Here is an 18,569-nt window from a genome sequence, read left to right as displayed (position 1 = left end):
ATATTAGACCATGGTAAATGTTCAGTATTACTGTTTCCTCACAAATATCATAACTAAAACGAAAATGTGCGAATCTGAAACAACTTTTTTCAATTTTGTCAATTTACCAAAGCGTGAAAAGATCCCTTTAAAAAATCACCCTGGAATAAACATGACCTACTTTCCAATGATACCGGAAATCCTGAGAATGATCGTCGTCATAGTCATGGATAAACATCAAATATATTACAACTTCTAAAAATTGAAAAACATTAACTTTCCAGCACTTCATAAAGGGTTTTTGTTAAGGGGACGATACTATGAGGAGGTCTGATACGATGAAAGTAAGGGATATGTTATATTAATGTGAACACTTGCTGTCCACTCATACATGTATCTATCTTTATTAATCCCAATTGTATTCGACTATTAGTAAACCTATTATGTTCGATTTAAACATGCAACTACATACAACCTTTATGGAGAAGAACTCTATAAGACGAAGTCTTTCGTTCTTATCCAAATCAAACTTGTTTGTATACAAATGTTGTATGGTTCGTACGTAATTTGTATGTATAATTGTGCATTCTTGTTTGAATTTACATTTTCAACTAAAGAGTTGATGCACATGACTCATACTAGACATTTCTTTCTTACAAAACATGAATGCTTACGAGAAAATCAATTCATCTTGTTGTTTATAGAAAATATATATTATTTTTGATATTTTACATGACAGGTGAGTCCTCTAAGCCGAAATGATCCGTAAAAAAATAGTGTCTTTGTGTCGTATGAACGAATCTGCACTAAAACCAAATTTATATACACATCGAACATCGAATTATTTCTGTCGTCAGGTGTCAAAACGAAAGTACGGTTGATATTCAAATGAATTATTTTTCTCTTTCCGTGATATTGTGCTGATATGTTGATGCTGAATTAACAAATATAAGTGTATATGAAGTGAAAACACCAAAAATAAACAACGGTTGCGATAGACACCTATCAACTGATAGATGCCCATATCACTTTAAGTTAAACATAAAGCGGATAAGGTTAGAACCCAAGCAATACAGAACACCTAGCCATTTATTTTTTTCCTTTTGGGAACTACAAATGATCTGCATAAAATGCGGTTTTATGTTTGTAGTAAAGAAACGTCCGTTTAATGTTTTCATGCAAAACTGATATAATGTGACTTAACTTAAGCGGACGATCGATATCATTTGCCTATATTGATACTCCACCCAAATCATTTTGTCACAAATTTAAAAGCTACATCAGGGAAGAAAATAACACAATTTAATATCGACTTTCTGATAATAAATGTTCGTTTATCATCATTAGTAATGTATTACATTATCAAAGTATATTATGGGCATAACAGTTTATAGGTGTCTATCGCAACCGTTGTTTATTTTTGGTGTTTTCACTTCATATACACTTATTTTTGTTAATGCAGCATCAACATACTAAAACAAACAATATCACAGAAAGAGAAAAATAATGCATTTGAATATCAAACGTACTTTCGTTTGACAACTGATCATGCATGTACGATGGATGTGAACCTAAATTTAGTTTTAGTGCAGATTCGTTCATACGACACAAAGACACAATTTTGTTTTACGGATCATTTCGGCTTAGAGGACTGGGTGAGTCACGTAAGAATATCGAATATAAAATATATTTTTATAAACATCTGGTAGCAAGATGAGTTGCAGATAATTGGTCAGTAACCTCATTTTAACTACCGCTATTGACCTGTTAATTCTTTTCAGCTAAATTCAACAGTGAAACATGTCCATAATATCATTTTAATCATGTATTTCTTTTCACATGATTATATTTTTTTATCACACAGACGACCTGTGGTGTATTTTGGGTCGAACACAGCAACAGCCCATGAACTCATGACTACTTTTTGGGACTGCGTTGATAAATTAGATGAACATTGTTTCTCTGTGGATTACGTTATGCTAAACGGAGCATCAACTTACCAACTTACAGATCATTTACTAGTATGCTTATAAAAGACCCGAGAGAGGCCATATATATATATATATATATATGATGTCTTTGATCATACCCACTCCATCTGTGCAATACAGATATTCTTACCGTTGATAATTGTACGTATTCTATTTTGGAGGGATTTATTTGCATATCAAAATTTGCATTTAAAGTGATATTATGGGCATCTAACAGTTAATAGCTTTTTTACGCAACCGTTGTTTATTTTTGGTGTTTTCACTTCATATTCACTTATATTTGTTTATGCAGCATCAACATACTAAAACAATATCCTGGAAAGAGAAATATAATGCATTTGAATATCAACCGTCCTTTCGTTTGACAACTGATCACGCATGTACAATGTGAACCTAAATTTAGTTTAAGTGCAGATTCTTTTATACGACACAAAGACACCATTTTGTTTTACGGATCATTTCGGCTTACAGGACTGGGTGGGTCACGTTAAATATATAATATAAAATATATTTTTATAAACAACTGGTAGCAAGATGAGTTGCAGGTAATTGGTCAGTAACCACATTTTAACTTACTCTTTTGACCTGTTAATTCGTTTCAGCTCAATTCAACAGTGAAAAATGCTCATAATATCACTTTAAATATTAAGTACACAAGATTCTAAATATCAAGTACAATTACACCATACTTACTTCAATCACAGGTGGAAGTAACGTATCCAGGATAGTATTTTTCATATATATATATATTTAGGAGCCCAATATATTCAAATAAATATATAAAATCATGTTTAATGAGAAAAAAATTGACAAAATGAGCGGAGAGTGTTGAATAATTGTGAATTAAGAGGAAGGTAGTTCACGGTAAGCAGTGCTCCTAGTTTCTTTCACTGGCCTCTTGATTATTAGACCATGGGTCGATGTAGGGTACCCTGTCTTTCCAGTAATTTCCTTTGTTATCCCCCGCCATAGGCGGAGGGATATTGTTTTGGCGTTGTCCGTCCGGAGCCATATCTTGGAAGTGCTTTGGCGGATTTCATTGAAACTAAATATGAGTATATATATATATATATGAATAAGAGGATGATGCACGCCAAATGGCAGTGTACACCATCTGTTAAAAACGGAGTTATGGCCCTTTGTATCTTGAAAAAAAAATGCTTTTCAATATAAGCTTAGGGCTTTATCTACATAAACACATGAGCCAGAGCCATGAAACTTGCCATAGTTGTTGTCAATCATCTGGGGTTGCTTCACATTCAACACCCATAATCCTAGGGGCTAAGGTCAAGGTCAAACATTGAGGTCAAAGGGCGTTGTCAATCCGTCCAGAAAACTTTTGTGTCCAGAAGCATATTGGCGGGGGATATCAATTCAACGAACTTGCTTGTTTACTGGAAAATGGGCGGGGTCGGTGCATGCTGTGTTTCCTTCCTGTTGTCTATATACTATGTAATGGTCTATTTTTTATTATTTAGCCCTTAGATTAGCTCTATGGATAGAATTTCAAACTCCTGTGAGAATAAGTAATCGAAATTATACAAAATAATGAAAATAATGGCTTATTTCTGATATTGAAAATGTATGATAAAGGATCTATGTTGACATGTACTCGTCTGCCAATTTAAGGTGAGATCAGATCGAATGGTTCAGAATTTCTACATAAATCGAAAAGACAATTCTTGGTATTAAAATCTCTATAACGCTCAAGATCAGCGAAACTTTCGTAAAATATTTCGTTAAATAAAATTAAAGTCTCTATATAACGCTCAAAATCATTGAAAATTTCGTAAAGTATTTCGTAAAATAAAATAAACACCTAAACAATCAGTGTCCCTTATAGCAATAGCCACAATTTCAACGCTGGATGTGGTATGATTACATAGATTTTTGTAGATACAAAATGCTCGTTTTTATTTATTTCTGACCACAATTAATTCCATTTTAATTTCCCGCGAATATATTTATTCATACGACACACGAATATCATGTTAGTGTTCATGTGTCGTATGAATAGATATCTTTGCTGGAAATTAAAATGGAAGAACGACGAGCATTTTGTATCTATAAACATCTATTTTACCAGACGACACCTGGTGTTGAAATTTCGGCAATTGCCATAATGAACACTGATTTTTCATTTGTTAAAGCGGGTATATACGATTTTGTCAAATATTTATGAATTTATATAAAATGTGTAAAAAAAATTATTATATATATATTTCAATATAAATAAAAATAAAAGTTAAGAAGAACATGTGTCGAAAAATGCGAAATAAGCCAGATATTTTATTCTGAAATTGAAAACGGCTGTACAGCCGAATTCGCCAGCATGTATACCATACATGTACGATGTGAATCTAAACTTAGTTTAACGGTTTATTTGAATTCCCGCAACGATATCTATTCATACGACACACGAACACTAACTCCGATCCTAATACAAAGACGAATGCTTCGGTTATTGTAAAAAAAATATGTACGTCACAATCGGCTCGGGGCGCTAATTTGTCTTTGCTGTATTTTATGAAATTCGGCTTTAATGTATACTTTTTCTTTCCCATGTTATGTTATTGTAACATACTTTATCAATATATTACAATTAAATACATATACAAAATCGTATATACCCGCTTTAAGTTTATTTTACGAAATATTGTACGAAATTTTAGTTGATTTTGAGTAGTAACGCCTAAACAATCAGTGTTTCTCACAGCATGAGCCACAATTTCAAAGCTAGATGTGGTACAATAACATAGATTTTTGTAGATACAAAATGCTCGTTTTTATTTATTTGTGACCACAATAATTTCCATGTTAATCTCCTGCGAATATATCTATTTATACGACACAAGAACACTACAATGGTACCATGTTAAAATCATAATAAAAACGTGCATTTTGTATCCACAAACATCTATTTTACCAGACCACATCTGGCGTTGAAATTTCGACAATGACCATAAGGAACAATGGTTTTTAATTGTTTAGCTTTATTTTACGAAATATTTACGAAATGTTCGTTGATTTTGAGTAGTAACAATGCTTTAACAATTAACCAAACGAAATGCTTTCAATCCCCAACCACAAGCATTATATGCTTAAATCTATGACCTCGGGCCTGCTCCTATATGTATATGGACCTCAATTGGTAACATTGAATAACACGACGCCTTGAAAGTTAGACTGTCAGGAACCTCGGTTCACGTAGATACCACTCCGGGTTTGTATTGTAACATCTTCCCAATTATGGAGCCATATATTGTTTTGTAATATTTGTAGGGTTGTACAGGGCTTTTATATCATACTATTTTAGGGGCTGATATCCTCTTCGAGGCTCTCACGTCGCCAGAAGATGATTGCCACTTTATGTTATGTTAATAATTTATTCTAATTACTTTTAAATGTTTTCTGAAAGATGTTAACTAGACAATAGCATAAAAACAACGGGATTTTTATTTCAGAAATTTTGTCAATAAATAATCATTTTCAAACTTTTATGATCAAGTTACTAATTTCATTATTAAAAAATTAACCGCATGTTATTTGCTTTTGCATCCGAATTTTCTCAGAGGTAAAAAGGATTTCGTATGATAATAGCAAATAGAACCCATATATCATATGTTACACGATTTGCAAGTTATTGTGTATTGTGTAAATATGATTTTAATCACCAAGGCCACTATTATCAGGTATATCAGAGATTACCTTTCTTAGAAATAGGCACATTGTTTTCGAAATGACTTAACGACATTTGTCTCTTCAGTTCTTCTTTTTTCATACACTAGAAAATGAGAGCATAGTCTTGTTATTATTGAATATATGATTTACGCAGCTGTTTCCCTTTTACTGCAATGTTATTTGAATTGAACTTCTCTCAATTTCTCGACAAATGTATTGAATCTTTTTGTCTTAATATGCAATACATTTTTTATTAAACCATTTTATCGGTTTAATTATAACTATTTTAATTATTGTAAATGATTATCATTATTTGCTATATTAAAAACTGCCGATGAGGTTTTTATTTCTTCCGAAGAAATGGACTTCTTTCGTTCACATAGTGTAGGTTACAATGTTTTAATCTTTTTTTGTACAAATGCTATTAAACGGTGTGTTTTTTATAATTCGATATATTATTATAAAAGTTCACCATAAAAAAGGACTTAAAATGTTTACACGTGGAACAATAAATTCGGTATTCATTGAGTGCTTATAAAAAAGTTATTTTAAGGCTTATAGAACGTGAAACTCAAGGACAACCAGACACAAGATAAAGCCGTTTCAGTCTTAAAATGATGTATTAATATGCTGTCTAATAAACTGTTTGTATTCCTTTTTACCTTGTATGATGTAGGGTCTCTCACATGGACCTTTAAATGAAATTGTAATGATTGATCGATCTGCAGATATCCACAGGAAGAGCGTAAACAAGCCATATACAATTGAACCTCGCATTTGTCTAGTGGTCCCTGTGGGCACTGACTTCCAACATAACATTGTTTAGTCTTCTCCTTTGAACGCTGTGCTAAGATTGTTAACTATCGCCAACACTGACATTCGATCTGTTTATTGAATTATAAAAGACTTGAAAGTTTGCGACATTTATATTAATGACATTAGACGCTTTTTGTAACACATAAATTAATTACGAAAAGATCCGGGCATGTTGAAATCAGTTGTTGTGAATTACGTGTGAATGGGTGACTTTGACATGATTCAGATGGGAATAACATGTTGTTGTTTCAAGCTGCAGAAGAAGTAATATCTTTACAATGAGACATAACACCATGTTTAAATATTATAGATTCGTGTTTAGGGTGGTCTATAAAAAGCATGACAGCACACACAATCGACACAAAAAAATAAAGTGATAAAGTGACAAAACGTACCTGTACATTTTTTTTAAACACACACGTATTATTGCTATATATTTAGAAGCGTCTTTTAGTCAAAGAGCGCATTTACAACTTGCAAAATCCCAAATAGCCAGGGCTATGCGATAATGAAGCACCGTAGTATACGAATGTTTATTTCAAAGGATTATTCGGTTTATGTGGTTTTCCTTAATCTCCATATTGACGGGTAATGCACAGTGTATACCAGTTATTAAATGAAACCAACAACCTTTGCTACCTAACAAACCGAACAAATAACCTCCCCATGCGTACATAGGAAACCGCGTACGTGCCTTAAATGAAAGACTACAATGAAATAAAAAAAAATAAAGGTTCAGAATAATATATCTCCTTGCAATGCTTCTGAAGTTTGACTATTCCTATATCCAAAGTAGATGAAACCAATTATCACACGCGTGGTGAGTTTTGCAAAGACTTATATTTGCTGTAAACCCATTTATGCCTAGCGTCTAGAAAAAAGGCATTGGCAAACAGCGCATGATGCGGCGTCTCATCTGGGTCTGCGCTGTTTGCTTAAAGGAATTTCTGCAAGAAATATTTTAAATACAGAAATAAATATACCAGACATCCCTAATTTTGGAAATAAATTGATCCAATTTTGAAGGATGGTAGTCCACTAGGTGTAAATGGGTTAACCACTATATATAGCTTGTTAACAATCCTTTCAAAACGGACCAAGATAGCAGAGGAGAGAACAAACCAATCTTTTTTATTAATTATACATTGTATAAACTAGTACACAAGGTCTATACATATCAACGTCCTTAATAAAATGAAGACATTCAATTGGATCGTGTTTAGTTCATGGATCACTAGGAATGCTGGAACTCTTCAGGAGCGACCAGAAACCCTTCGGCGTCAGCGTGCATGCCGGGCAACCAGACGGGAAATCCATCTCTGCGCGTCGAAGCAGACGACGACCGTTTCTTCCCGCTTTGAAATGAAAAACAGTCGAGGGATGAGGAAGCAGTTGTACCTGCTCTAAAGATCTGCATCAAACATGGACCATGTGCTAAACTACTAGTGTGCTGTGTTACTAGTGTAAAATTCTTTGGATGAAGATCAAGCGTGTGGTTGACTAGTAAGGTTGCAAGTTATGAACGAAGCGGCCTATATAGCATATATTGGTTGAGTTTGCTTTGGTAAAATTAAACAGTTTAAAGTTTGGCAGTGATGAACGTCTTCAAAAAGGCGTCATAAAGAATGTTATATTGTCAAAGATTTTCTAATTTTTAGCTCTTTCATTACATAATCACATCGCAGCTTTTTTGTTGAATGTCTTTGGTTTCAAAGTATGTTTCTTGTAAACGCCCTTTGTTCTATAAGCAACGTTTCAAACAATACTGAATTAATAGTCTTAAAAGACAGATGCCAATGGATATCATTTCACTGCAATATAGGTAAAGTACAGTTGAATCTGATGTCTAGGATTAATTTTTTTCCGAAAAAAGTCAAATGCCAATCGGTCTAAATGCATACTTATGCTGTTTGCTTCATAAGCATGACTCATAATATGTATGTGAACACAAACTTATGTTAAAATGGAATTTGCAACTCCAATTCTTACGTATATATATATATTTTATCTCACATTAAGTATAATATATACAACATCTGAAATTTATCGATTTATCGATCTTCAATTGCTTCATCAGAAACTTCTGTGCGTTTTATACCATCAATGTTGAGGCGTAAAGCAGATATTTGTCATATTTATAAGAGCAGATAATTATATAAGATACACCCTTGTTGAGAATAGTAGTTCTCTTTAATAATAACCATGTTACATAAACCGAAACGATTCTTACATTTGATTGAAGAAGTCCCCAGAGCCCGGATGTCCCGGCAGTGCTTTCTCTGCTTTGTATCCCATTAAAATAAGGTCACCCACCTGCCGCTTTTGCCTGAAACATATATGTGAAGCATTGTATCCAAAAGGGAGAATGCGATCTCAGAACGGTATCCGGCATCTCAGAATTCGATTGTCTATGAACGTTTTCTTTGAGGAAAAACGTCCTTTGCACATATAATATTCGTTGCGATCATAAAGTCCACGTACATTAAAAATACTAAGATAAGATTGTGAAATGTACAAGACTCACATCTGTGTAAAATGAGACCATATTCGTCAAATATTTGAACAATACGAATTATGGGAAATATCGTGTTACGTAAACATTGCACGAACTAGGGAAATTTTTAAAGAAAATCTTTAAAAAAACAAATACCAACGACACAGTAGAATTTGTATTGGTTTCCTAACTCAAATTACAGAGGGGGTAATCACGTGACAAACAAGATGGCGACGTCCATGCCGAGGCAGGTATTTTTCGTCGTTTTATACCCTTTACTACTTGTATTATTATTTTTTATTCCGCTCACTTTCCAGCCATATTAGAAAGAAAGTTACTGGTTTTTATTTCGATGTGATATTCGCTCTATATCTCGACTTTACTCGGTGCAAAATTCCTTAGCGGGATGACCTTATTTGGGCTCCACTAAGAAAATTTGCACCGAGTAAAGTCGATATATAAAGCGAATTAAAATACGAAGTAAACGCTAATCAACTTCTTACTGATATGGCTGGAAAGTGAGCGTCATTTAAAGAATAAACAGAAGTAATTAAGGGTATAAAACGGCGAAAAATAACTGTCTCGGTATGGACGTCACCATCTTGTCTATCACGTGATTACCCCCTCTGAATAACGGTGAATCAAATTCAGACGTATCATTCGCCTGCCATGAACCTTAGCCAGTGTTTTTTTGCGATACTGATCATGGTAGGTTTATTTAAATATAGATAAAGGTGCACATGTGCATATATCAATTGTTTATTTTTTTTTTCGGATAAACATACAACCTAGTTACACGCTCCCTTATTTGCGATATCTTACCGGTTACGATTGATGGTATCGCCTGTGTTTGTCCGTTCGTATGCCGCCACAACGAACGCTTGCAGTGTTACAAGAAGAAGCAGGAATTTGGAGACTGCAGCGGCGCGAAGGTTGCCTGAAAAAACTAACATATGTAAATTAACATGTATGTGCCCTCGCATTCATTTATATTTTGCCTTGCCGTCCGCCCTTCGTTTTTTTCGCGGTTTGCTCAATACGCATCATCGCCTTATTGGTGAAACTTGAAAAGCATATTAACAACCATAAGAAATTGCTTTACTCCATTTTTTTATTTTAATACTTACGTCCTATCCGGAATAATGACATTGGTTGAGCAACATATTGCGATTGCTTACCTTTTGACGAGCGTAGCTCAAAAATCTTTTGCTGACGGAGTCATTAACATTACGTTTTACATATCAGGAACTTGTGCAACTCCATATTTATCATTATTGCATAGAAAGCGTAAGGCTTATTTGAAACGCCATCCTGTCCATTTCCTGGGAATAGAACAAGTACTCGGTTTCTATAGGGAAGATCTAAAGAACGCTGCTACAGTGGGGATTGAATCCGTGACCTCCCGTTCGCAAGGCGGACACCATATCAATAACGCAACGGCGACCTCCAACACACATAGGTATTTAGATCCGTTGGTTTCGACATTAGCATACTGTTATTACTCAAATTGAATTTAGGGTAATCCGTGTAACACGCCCACTTGCTGAGGTTTCATTCATCGTTACTGACATTAAGTATTTAATTAACTCAAACATTAGTTAATTTGCTCTCACTTACACTATCTGCTATTTGTTAAATATATTAGTCACGTTCTTTCATTTAATTACTCAGTTTGGATCAGGTTGATTTAACAAAAGATTAACAAAACCAGACATACGGAAATTACTTAGAATATACCCCGACTTTCATGTCAAGTTACCTCAAAAACGAATTTTGTATTGTGCGTTAGTTCTGGTTTTGAACTAAATAGTGTTATTCAGTCGCTATTGTATACGAAAGAATGTTTGAAAAAAAATCTTGCGGATCTCACTTAAACGAATGGCTACTATCGATATCAACCACTTCTCAGCCATGCACATACAAAGTATAACTATTGACTTTTTCCAGGTTACCAAAGTCCTCGAGTACATGTTGTATCGACGGTTTTTGAATCATAATTCCACGAAAAATAGACGCACTTCAAACAGTGTGGAAAATGAGTATTGCATGTGTGCAAGTCATTTAGCTCTGGTCGCGAATAGTGATTATCTTATAACTGCCGAGGCGATTTCAATACGCAATCTCATTTTAATTCTAAGGATTGTTATATAAAGATTCACCACATATTATTTATACGTGTAAGACGTTTAAGCACGATAGTTGCATATTAATACGACATATGTCATAAAGGTATACAACCTCTCATAATCTCAATAGCAGCATGGATGTAGCGAATTCATTTTTTAAACGTTTCTACTGTTTGAAGCTGGAACATGGATCAGAATTCTAAAACATTAATATATCGACATATATGTCGATATATAAAACACCGAAATTGTCTCTGATTTTACGATTGCAACTTATTGTTGATGATGTTCAATGTGCTATAAATTAAACGGCTCCATCACTTTAATTTAATATAATCAGCTGTCCTTGTTCTTCGAAATGTTACGCCAAGTTAATGATTGTGAGTGTTGTTGTTTTTTGTCATGGGTTCGATCGCATTGTGGGAGCATTCTTTGGATCTCCCCCGTAGACACCACGTACTGGTTTTAAGCCCAGGAAACGGACTCGAGAGCGTTTTAATAAGCTTCATGCTCTCGATGCAATCGAGCTAAAAGAAATAGGTTTAAACTAAATAAGTGCTTGCACTTTCATGGGTAATCCTTGACTGCAAGGTCAAAAGAAATACATGAACGCATACACAACAAGGAATGAGTGTCAATTAAGATGATCGTCCTCGTGTGTTAATGTCGGTCTATTCGTTGACCGTTATTTTAAGATGAACAAGGAATATAAGGGTGCAATATTGGAAGCGTAAAAACATCTACCCGTATCCACCATTTAGAAACATTTGGACGGATGGAAGTTCCGCTTTATGCAATCGTTGCATATAAAACAAAAAAGCAATATAATACACTATTATGATGTTTCAATACTTTTAATATTCAAAATACAACATACTGATTCGAATGCCCTTTTGAAGTTAGAAATACTTACAAACAGCCGTTGGAAGTTTAGTCTCAAACATGCCGTAGAAACGCTGTCTTAACATTGACATTCCAATATTCGGCAATTTCGTGCTATTGTGAACGTCGTTCAGCGCAGTTACTTAACAATTCTTAATGCAATGCTTCCAATTTGTATCAGATTACAAATTCATTTGCAGTGCTGGATCATGGTTTGTTACAAAAGGACGTTACATGATAAATAAGTGTATGCAATCCTGAAATGCACGCCATTTTCTATTAATCTACATAATTATTCGGATATGAAGCAAACAATAGGTAAAATACAAAAGGCATATAAGCATTGGCAATAATATGTTCATGTAAATAATTAGGTAAATAAACTGTTGACACAATAACTAGAAATTAAGCCTTATAATTAAACGCTTATCTGATAATTTTAGTATACTTGGTTAACAAATACACCTGTTGGTCATTTTTGAAATGGTTCAAGTACTCGGATGATAAACTATCCTTGTGTCTACATGTCATGTGCTTTCTGCTAGATGTGGTATGATTACATAGATTTTTGTAGATACAAAATGCTCGTTTTTATTTATTTGTGACCACAATAAATTCCATGTTAATTTCCAGTGAATATATCTATTGATACGATAAACGAACACTTAAATGGTACCAAGTTAAACCATAGTAAAAACGAGCATTTTGTATTCACAAACATCTATTTTACCAGACCACATCTGGCGTCGAAATTTCGACAATTGCCATATGGAACAATGATTTTTAATAAATGTTTAGCTTTATTTTACGAAATATTGTACGAAATTTTCGTTGATTTTGAGTAGTAATGTTACTTTAATATTTCAAAACAGCCGTCAACGTTAGAAATCTGCATATACATGTAAACATTTCTAAATTGACCAGACCTAGTAAACTACTTTTACTGTTATAAGTAAACATCATCGCGGAAGACGGCCAGTTCTCATCTAGGTGTAACCGATATATACTTACAGAGTACCAAAATACATAGAGGACGCTCTTATTGACGTTTCAAAATATATCATCGACTGAATAAGCATTTGATTTGTTTGGATCAAAAATGTATAAACATACAATCAAATTCGTTTTACATTGCGTTGCGAGATTGAAACGGGATGTTATATATTGTTTGCATTAATCAACAGAAAATTGCATCTGATATAGTGCAATCACGTCTTAGTCATTCGCAAACGTCATTGCATAAGCGTGCGTTTCAATTAGTCCTTAAAGGGATCTTTTCACGGTTTGGTAAATTGACAAAATTGAAAAAAGTTGTTTCAGATTCGCAAATTTTCGTTTTAGCTATGATATTCGTGAGGAAACAGTATTACTGAACATTTACCATATTCCAATATAGCCATTATATGTATCTTTTGACGATTTGAAAACCTAAAAATTATAAAGCGTTGCAACGCGAAACGATTGAATAATTTGGAGAGTTCTGATGTTGTCGTTTAAATTTACGAAACTACGAAGATTGCTTATATAATGTATAAAATACTTAACAAGTGTCTACCCGGCGGAATAGCTGAGAGGGCTCATGCGTTTTTACTTCAGACTAACTCCAGGACTCCGGGGGTCACTGGTTCGAGCCCTGGTACCGGCTACTTTTTTTTCCTTTTTTAAATTTTATTCTTGATTTTTTACTGGAACTTTTAAGATCCAATGTTTACATTTATCAATATAAAGCATTTAATGACAAACTTCAAAATATGCCAAAATCTGTGAAAAGGCCCCTTTAAAGTGAGTTTATACGATTTTGTCAAATATTTATGAATTTATATAAAATGTGTAATAAACTTGTTAGACATGTATTTCAGTATATATCAAAATAAAATTTAAGAAGAACATGCGTCGAAAAATGCGAAATAAGCATGCTATTCAATTCTGAAATCGAAAAAGGCTGTACAGTCGAATTCGCCAGCATGTATATCATGCATGTACGATGTGATTCTAAATTTAGTTTAACGGTTTATTTTAAATTTCTGCAACGATATATAATTCATGTGACACACGAACACTAACTCCTATCCTATTAAAAAGACGAATGCCTCGGTTATTGTAGGAAAATATGGACGAAATATCTTCGTCACAATCGGCTCGGGGCGCAAATTTGTCTTTGCTGCATTTCATGAAATTTGTCTTCAATTATATTTATTTTTTTGCCTTTTTTGTGTTATTGAAACATACTTTTATCAATATATTACAATTTAACATATATTAAAATCGTGCAATCTCGCTTTCAGAAAATCATGCAAAGTCATGCCCCTTCAACACTTCAATGATAGAAAATTGCACTGCATGTTAATATAACACAGCTTTACTAAGTTTGACTTTCACCGTGGGGCGACTTTCTTACTAAAGACTATTGACGCATTATTAAATAATTGAGTCTTTTCGAATCTGTCGTGTTTTTGCTAATATGTTTCTGTTAAAAGCCGGTAAGTAACCAGTACCGATGCAGTTTTTATTTTATCGAGGTTATATAGGTTATAAGTTTGAGTCAATTCGCTAAATCATACAGACAGGTTTGAGTCTCGTTTGTTATTTATTTACGAATATATAATATTTGCAATAGCCATTTACGCATAAGAAAGTCGATTTACAGTTTTGAATGATAAAAGCATTGAGCACGTGATGCTAATGGATGGGCGAAAGTTAACTCACAATATATACTCACGTATGATCAAATGTACATTCTATAATAAAGACACTGTGCACACTATTTTTTTCAAACTTTAAACGTGAACGATCGACGAGTTCCGCTGCTTCTAGAAGCAACAAAGAATGACCCTATAACACAGTCTTGGACGGATAGCAAGAAACCAAGTCACACTTTAACAGACAAGTCAATTTAAGTATTCAAGTATTATGGAACAGCGGATATGTACTATCCTATGTTTATGATCTAATATTGAAAGGTCAAATCATAATAATCACAGAACTAGCCGGATATGAAATGACGCAATCGGATTTCAACATCAAAATGGGTTTCGAGAAAACATTATTCATGGGAAATCAAGCTTTGGCAAGGAATGTCAAAACAAATAACTGAAATGTGAACGGATATACAGACATGTGGTTTTGTCCGAAATACAAGGTACTCAATTAAAAAATGATCTCGCAGAATATACACCATCGTCCTTTGCATTATACCTTATGTGACCTGTTCACACTTGACAAAACATACTAAAACAATATATTTTTTAAATTTACTATCTACCTCAAAGAAACGCTCTAACTTGTCTAGAAATCTAAAATGTCACGCTGCTAAACATTGCGCAAGGGACTGATGTATGGCAATTTAATTTAATACCAATAAGAACAAATGACAAAATATGCCATTTAATGGATTTTCACACAACTATGACCTATTCCAGAACGCAGCGAAAACAGGATACCGGCAGAATATATCGTCGTAATGCATTACCAATCTGAGCTTTCCTTTAATTACTGATTTCGAGTCAAATATCTTGGCCAAGTACCACGTAATCTAGCCATGGCCAAGGCCCAGTTAACATTTCTGCATTAATTGTAAATTGCCCTTATTAAAAACGACCATGTTTCGTATTTTATATAATCGTATTATAATTTTGGACATTTTTGTTAAACATTTTATTGATTGTTAATTTTACAATGTAGTGTCTTTTCATATGGACCTAAGCAGAACGTAATATATTGTCAACATGTATGCTTATCTCTATGCAAATGCATTAACACTGCTCGATGCTTACAACATTTCTTCACAGCATTCTTATAATAAACTTTAAAAAAAAACATGGTTCAGTCGAATTCTGTTTACTTCAGTAAATAATACATTGGAACAAAGCGCATTAACACAATAATACTAGTTGTAACCAAATGATTAAATACAAGTCGATCGTTCAGAGATTTCAAAACCTACTAAACGCTTTCTTTATTTTGTTTCAAATAACAAAATTTCATTTTAAGAGAGTCGGAGTCATGTATAGAATTTTCAACATACGCATGGGCAGTATAACGTTCAATCGAAGATCCTCCGCCGGATACGAAGTCCCTACCTCTGTTAAGAAATTGGGCTGGTTCCGAGAACAGCTCGTATCAAACTCAGCAACCGTAACGCTCCACGAGATGAAAGTCGATATTAATATTCTGGATATAATATATGAATCCAATGTCTTATTTGCAGTTTTCTTTTACATTTTTGGTAATGAATCATATATGTGGAAAGATCATTTTTGTAGAAAATAGCAAGCATGTACATAAAATTTTGAATTCGAATAAGTGAGAAACCGACAATCCTTCTTGTTTTAAAAAGATTTCTTGTTGATTGCAATTGATTTCGCCAGGTAGTTTGACGAAGCCCTTGTATTATGTCTAGCGATCGTAAGCGTATTATAACACGTGTTTTTAAAATGTGATATTATATTATATATGAGCCGTGCTCTGTGAAAAGGGGGTTTCATGCTTGTGCGTCAAGTGTCGTCACAGATTAGCCTGTTCAGTCCACACAGGCTGATCAGGGACGACACTATCCGCTTGTATGATATTTTTCGATTTAAGAAAGTCTCTTCTTAGCAACAGTGCAGTTTGGGCGGAAAGTGTCGTCCCTGATTAGCCTGAGCGGACTGCACAGGCTAATCTGAAACGACACTTTACGCACATGCATTAAACCCACTTTTCACATAGCACGGCCCATATTTTCTTAGATCGATTTCTAACCATTCGGAAATATATTATAGTTCAACAATTACATATTTTTATTTTTAATGTTATTACGGTTAGACACACAATAAAATTAAAGTAAAAGTAAATGTATGTAGCAAACCTTTATTTAAATGTCTCATTTTTTCTGGTATCTGAAGCACACAGTTGAACAGATACGTAAGCTATTTCCAAGCCTTTTTTAGCGCATTCACCCTTTATATAAACAACACTTGGTGTATGCTCGCATCTGAATAAAAATAGTCAAGTATGTTCTAGAGTAAACATTTTCCGTTAAGTTCGATCTTAGGTACTCAAGTACTTTTCGTGCAATAGTAACACAGTTCTGCCATTAATTAACTTGCGTCTTCGCTCAAATCGACGCTCTTCATGCACTGGGCAGAAGCCATAATTTCATATCAATCTGTTGCGAAACGCTTGACAATCCTTTCCTCTTAGTGATGAGAGTGTTTCGTCTGACTTGACAATATTTCGAGCAAAGAATTATTGAAGCAGTTGCGCTTCAACGAGTAATTTATTAGAAAATTATTATATTGTAAAATGAAGGCGACTTAACAGAAGGGCGTGAAGACCGATGGTGAAAAGCATATATACGGAAAACCGTTAAGGCCATCGTGGTTACACATTAAAATCCAGAGGACCAGAATGCGAGAACGCGATAGTACGAAGGCGACAATGCGACACTACAATGACGACTGTGCGACAATACGATGGCGACAATGCGATAGTACGATGGCGTGAACGCGATAATACGATGACGCGATAGTACGATGGCGGCAATGCGAGAACGCGATAGTACGATGGCGACAATACGACGACGACAGTGCGACCATACGATGGCGACAATGCGATAGTACGATGACGACAATGCGATAATACGATGGCGACAGTACAATTTGACTATCGCATTGTCTTCATCGTACTATCGCACTGTCGCCATCGTATTGTCGGCATCGTACTATCGCATTATCGCATTTATGCCCTCCGGATTTTAATGTGCAACCACGATGGCAACAACGGTATACCGTATATATACGCAACACTCAATACTCTGAATGATTAATCGTTTATGTACATGTCATTATTCATCCAATTCAATAGTCGAGACGATATGAATTTCATTTAGGATTGCTTTATAGATTGTATTAAAACTAACAATTTACTTTGTGTTGTTAAAAACAACATATTACTACAGATGTCTGATAATGAATTCTAAAACTGAATTGGTGTCAGCCTCTTTATTTTGATCACGTTTAAACAATCATTTATAAGATTGATCATTCTTAAAGCGGGTATATACGATTTTTATATGTGTTACGGAAAACAAATATTAAATGACGACTGTTGTCGCGTTATTCTCTGTAAGTAATAATTTCAAAAAGTATATCATTATAGGGGTAATGCACGTTTTCTCGGGCATGATCATGTCCGAGAAAATGTGTATTTTCGCTATTATTGCATAAACATACCAAAATTAATTAAAATAATATTGAAAACAATATATCTTGTTCATTCGACATCGACAAAATAATTTTATTATTTCAAATGACGTCATACAGTTCAAGGTTGTGTTTTACATATGCCTCACTCGGTCATCATCATAAATGACGCGGCTTTACCTTCGGATAGGCAGTTTTTGATTTAAAATGTGTTATAACAGTTGATTAAAGTGATCTTATGGGCATCTAACAGTATATATGTGTCAATCGCAACCGTTGTTTATTTTTGGTGTTTTCACTTCATATACACTTATATTTGTTAATGCAGCATCAACACACTAAAAAAATATCCCGGAAAGAAAAAAATTATGCATTTGAATATCAACCGTACCTTCGTTTGACAAGTGATCACGCATGT

The 18,569-nt window shown here is 34.1% G+C and overlaps 1 protein-coding gene across 1 annotated transcript; it reads right to left on the bottom strand.

Annotated features, from left to right (window-relative positions):
* Window positions 1-7,582: 7,582 nt before the first annotated feature.
* LOC127865318 (uncharacterized) lies at window positions 7,583-17,089 on the bottom strand. Its single transcript, XM_052405321.1, has 4 exons — window positions 16,816-17,089; window positions 9,784-9,898; window positions 8,698-8,793; window positions 7,583-7,822 (listed from the first exon to the last, which is right to left on the bottom strand). Exons 1-4 carry the CDS (start codon window positions 16,832-16,834, stop codon window positions 7,702-7,704), a joined length of 351 nt encoding a protein of 116 aa, XP_052261281.1. The 5' UTR covers window positions 16,835-17,089; the 3' UTR covers window positions 7,583-7,701.
* Window positions 17,090-18,569: the final 1,480 nt, after the last annotated feature.

Source organism: Dreissena polymorpha, chromosome 1 (genome assembly GCF_020536995.1).
Source record: "Dreissena polymorpha isolate Duluth1 chromosome 1, UMN_Dpol_1.0, whole genome shotgun sequence".
In the NCBI taxonomy this organism is placed as follows: Eukaryota; Metazoa; Mollusca; class Bivalvia; order Myida; family Dreissenidae; genus Dreissena; species Dreissena polymorpha.
Note: the sequence above shows the minus strand (reverse complement) of the source record. Positions and strands in the feature narration are given on the sequence as shown.

Bases quoted from the DNA above. Each gene is read 5' to 3' on its own strand.
- LOC127865318 (XM_052405321.1), bottom strand. The intron at 8,794-9,783 runs GTAAGATATCGC...TATATGTTTCAG, and splicing joins GATACCATCAATCGTAACCG to GCAAAAGCGGCAGGTGGGTG. The intron at 7,823-8,697 runs GTAAGAATCGTT...TTCATTTCAAAG, and splicing joins GGGGACTTCTTCAATCAAAT to CGGGAAGAAACGGTCGTCGT.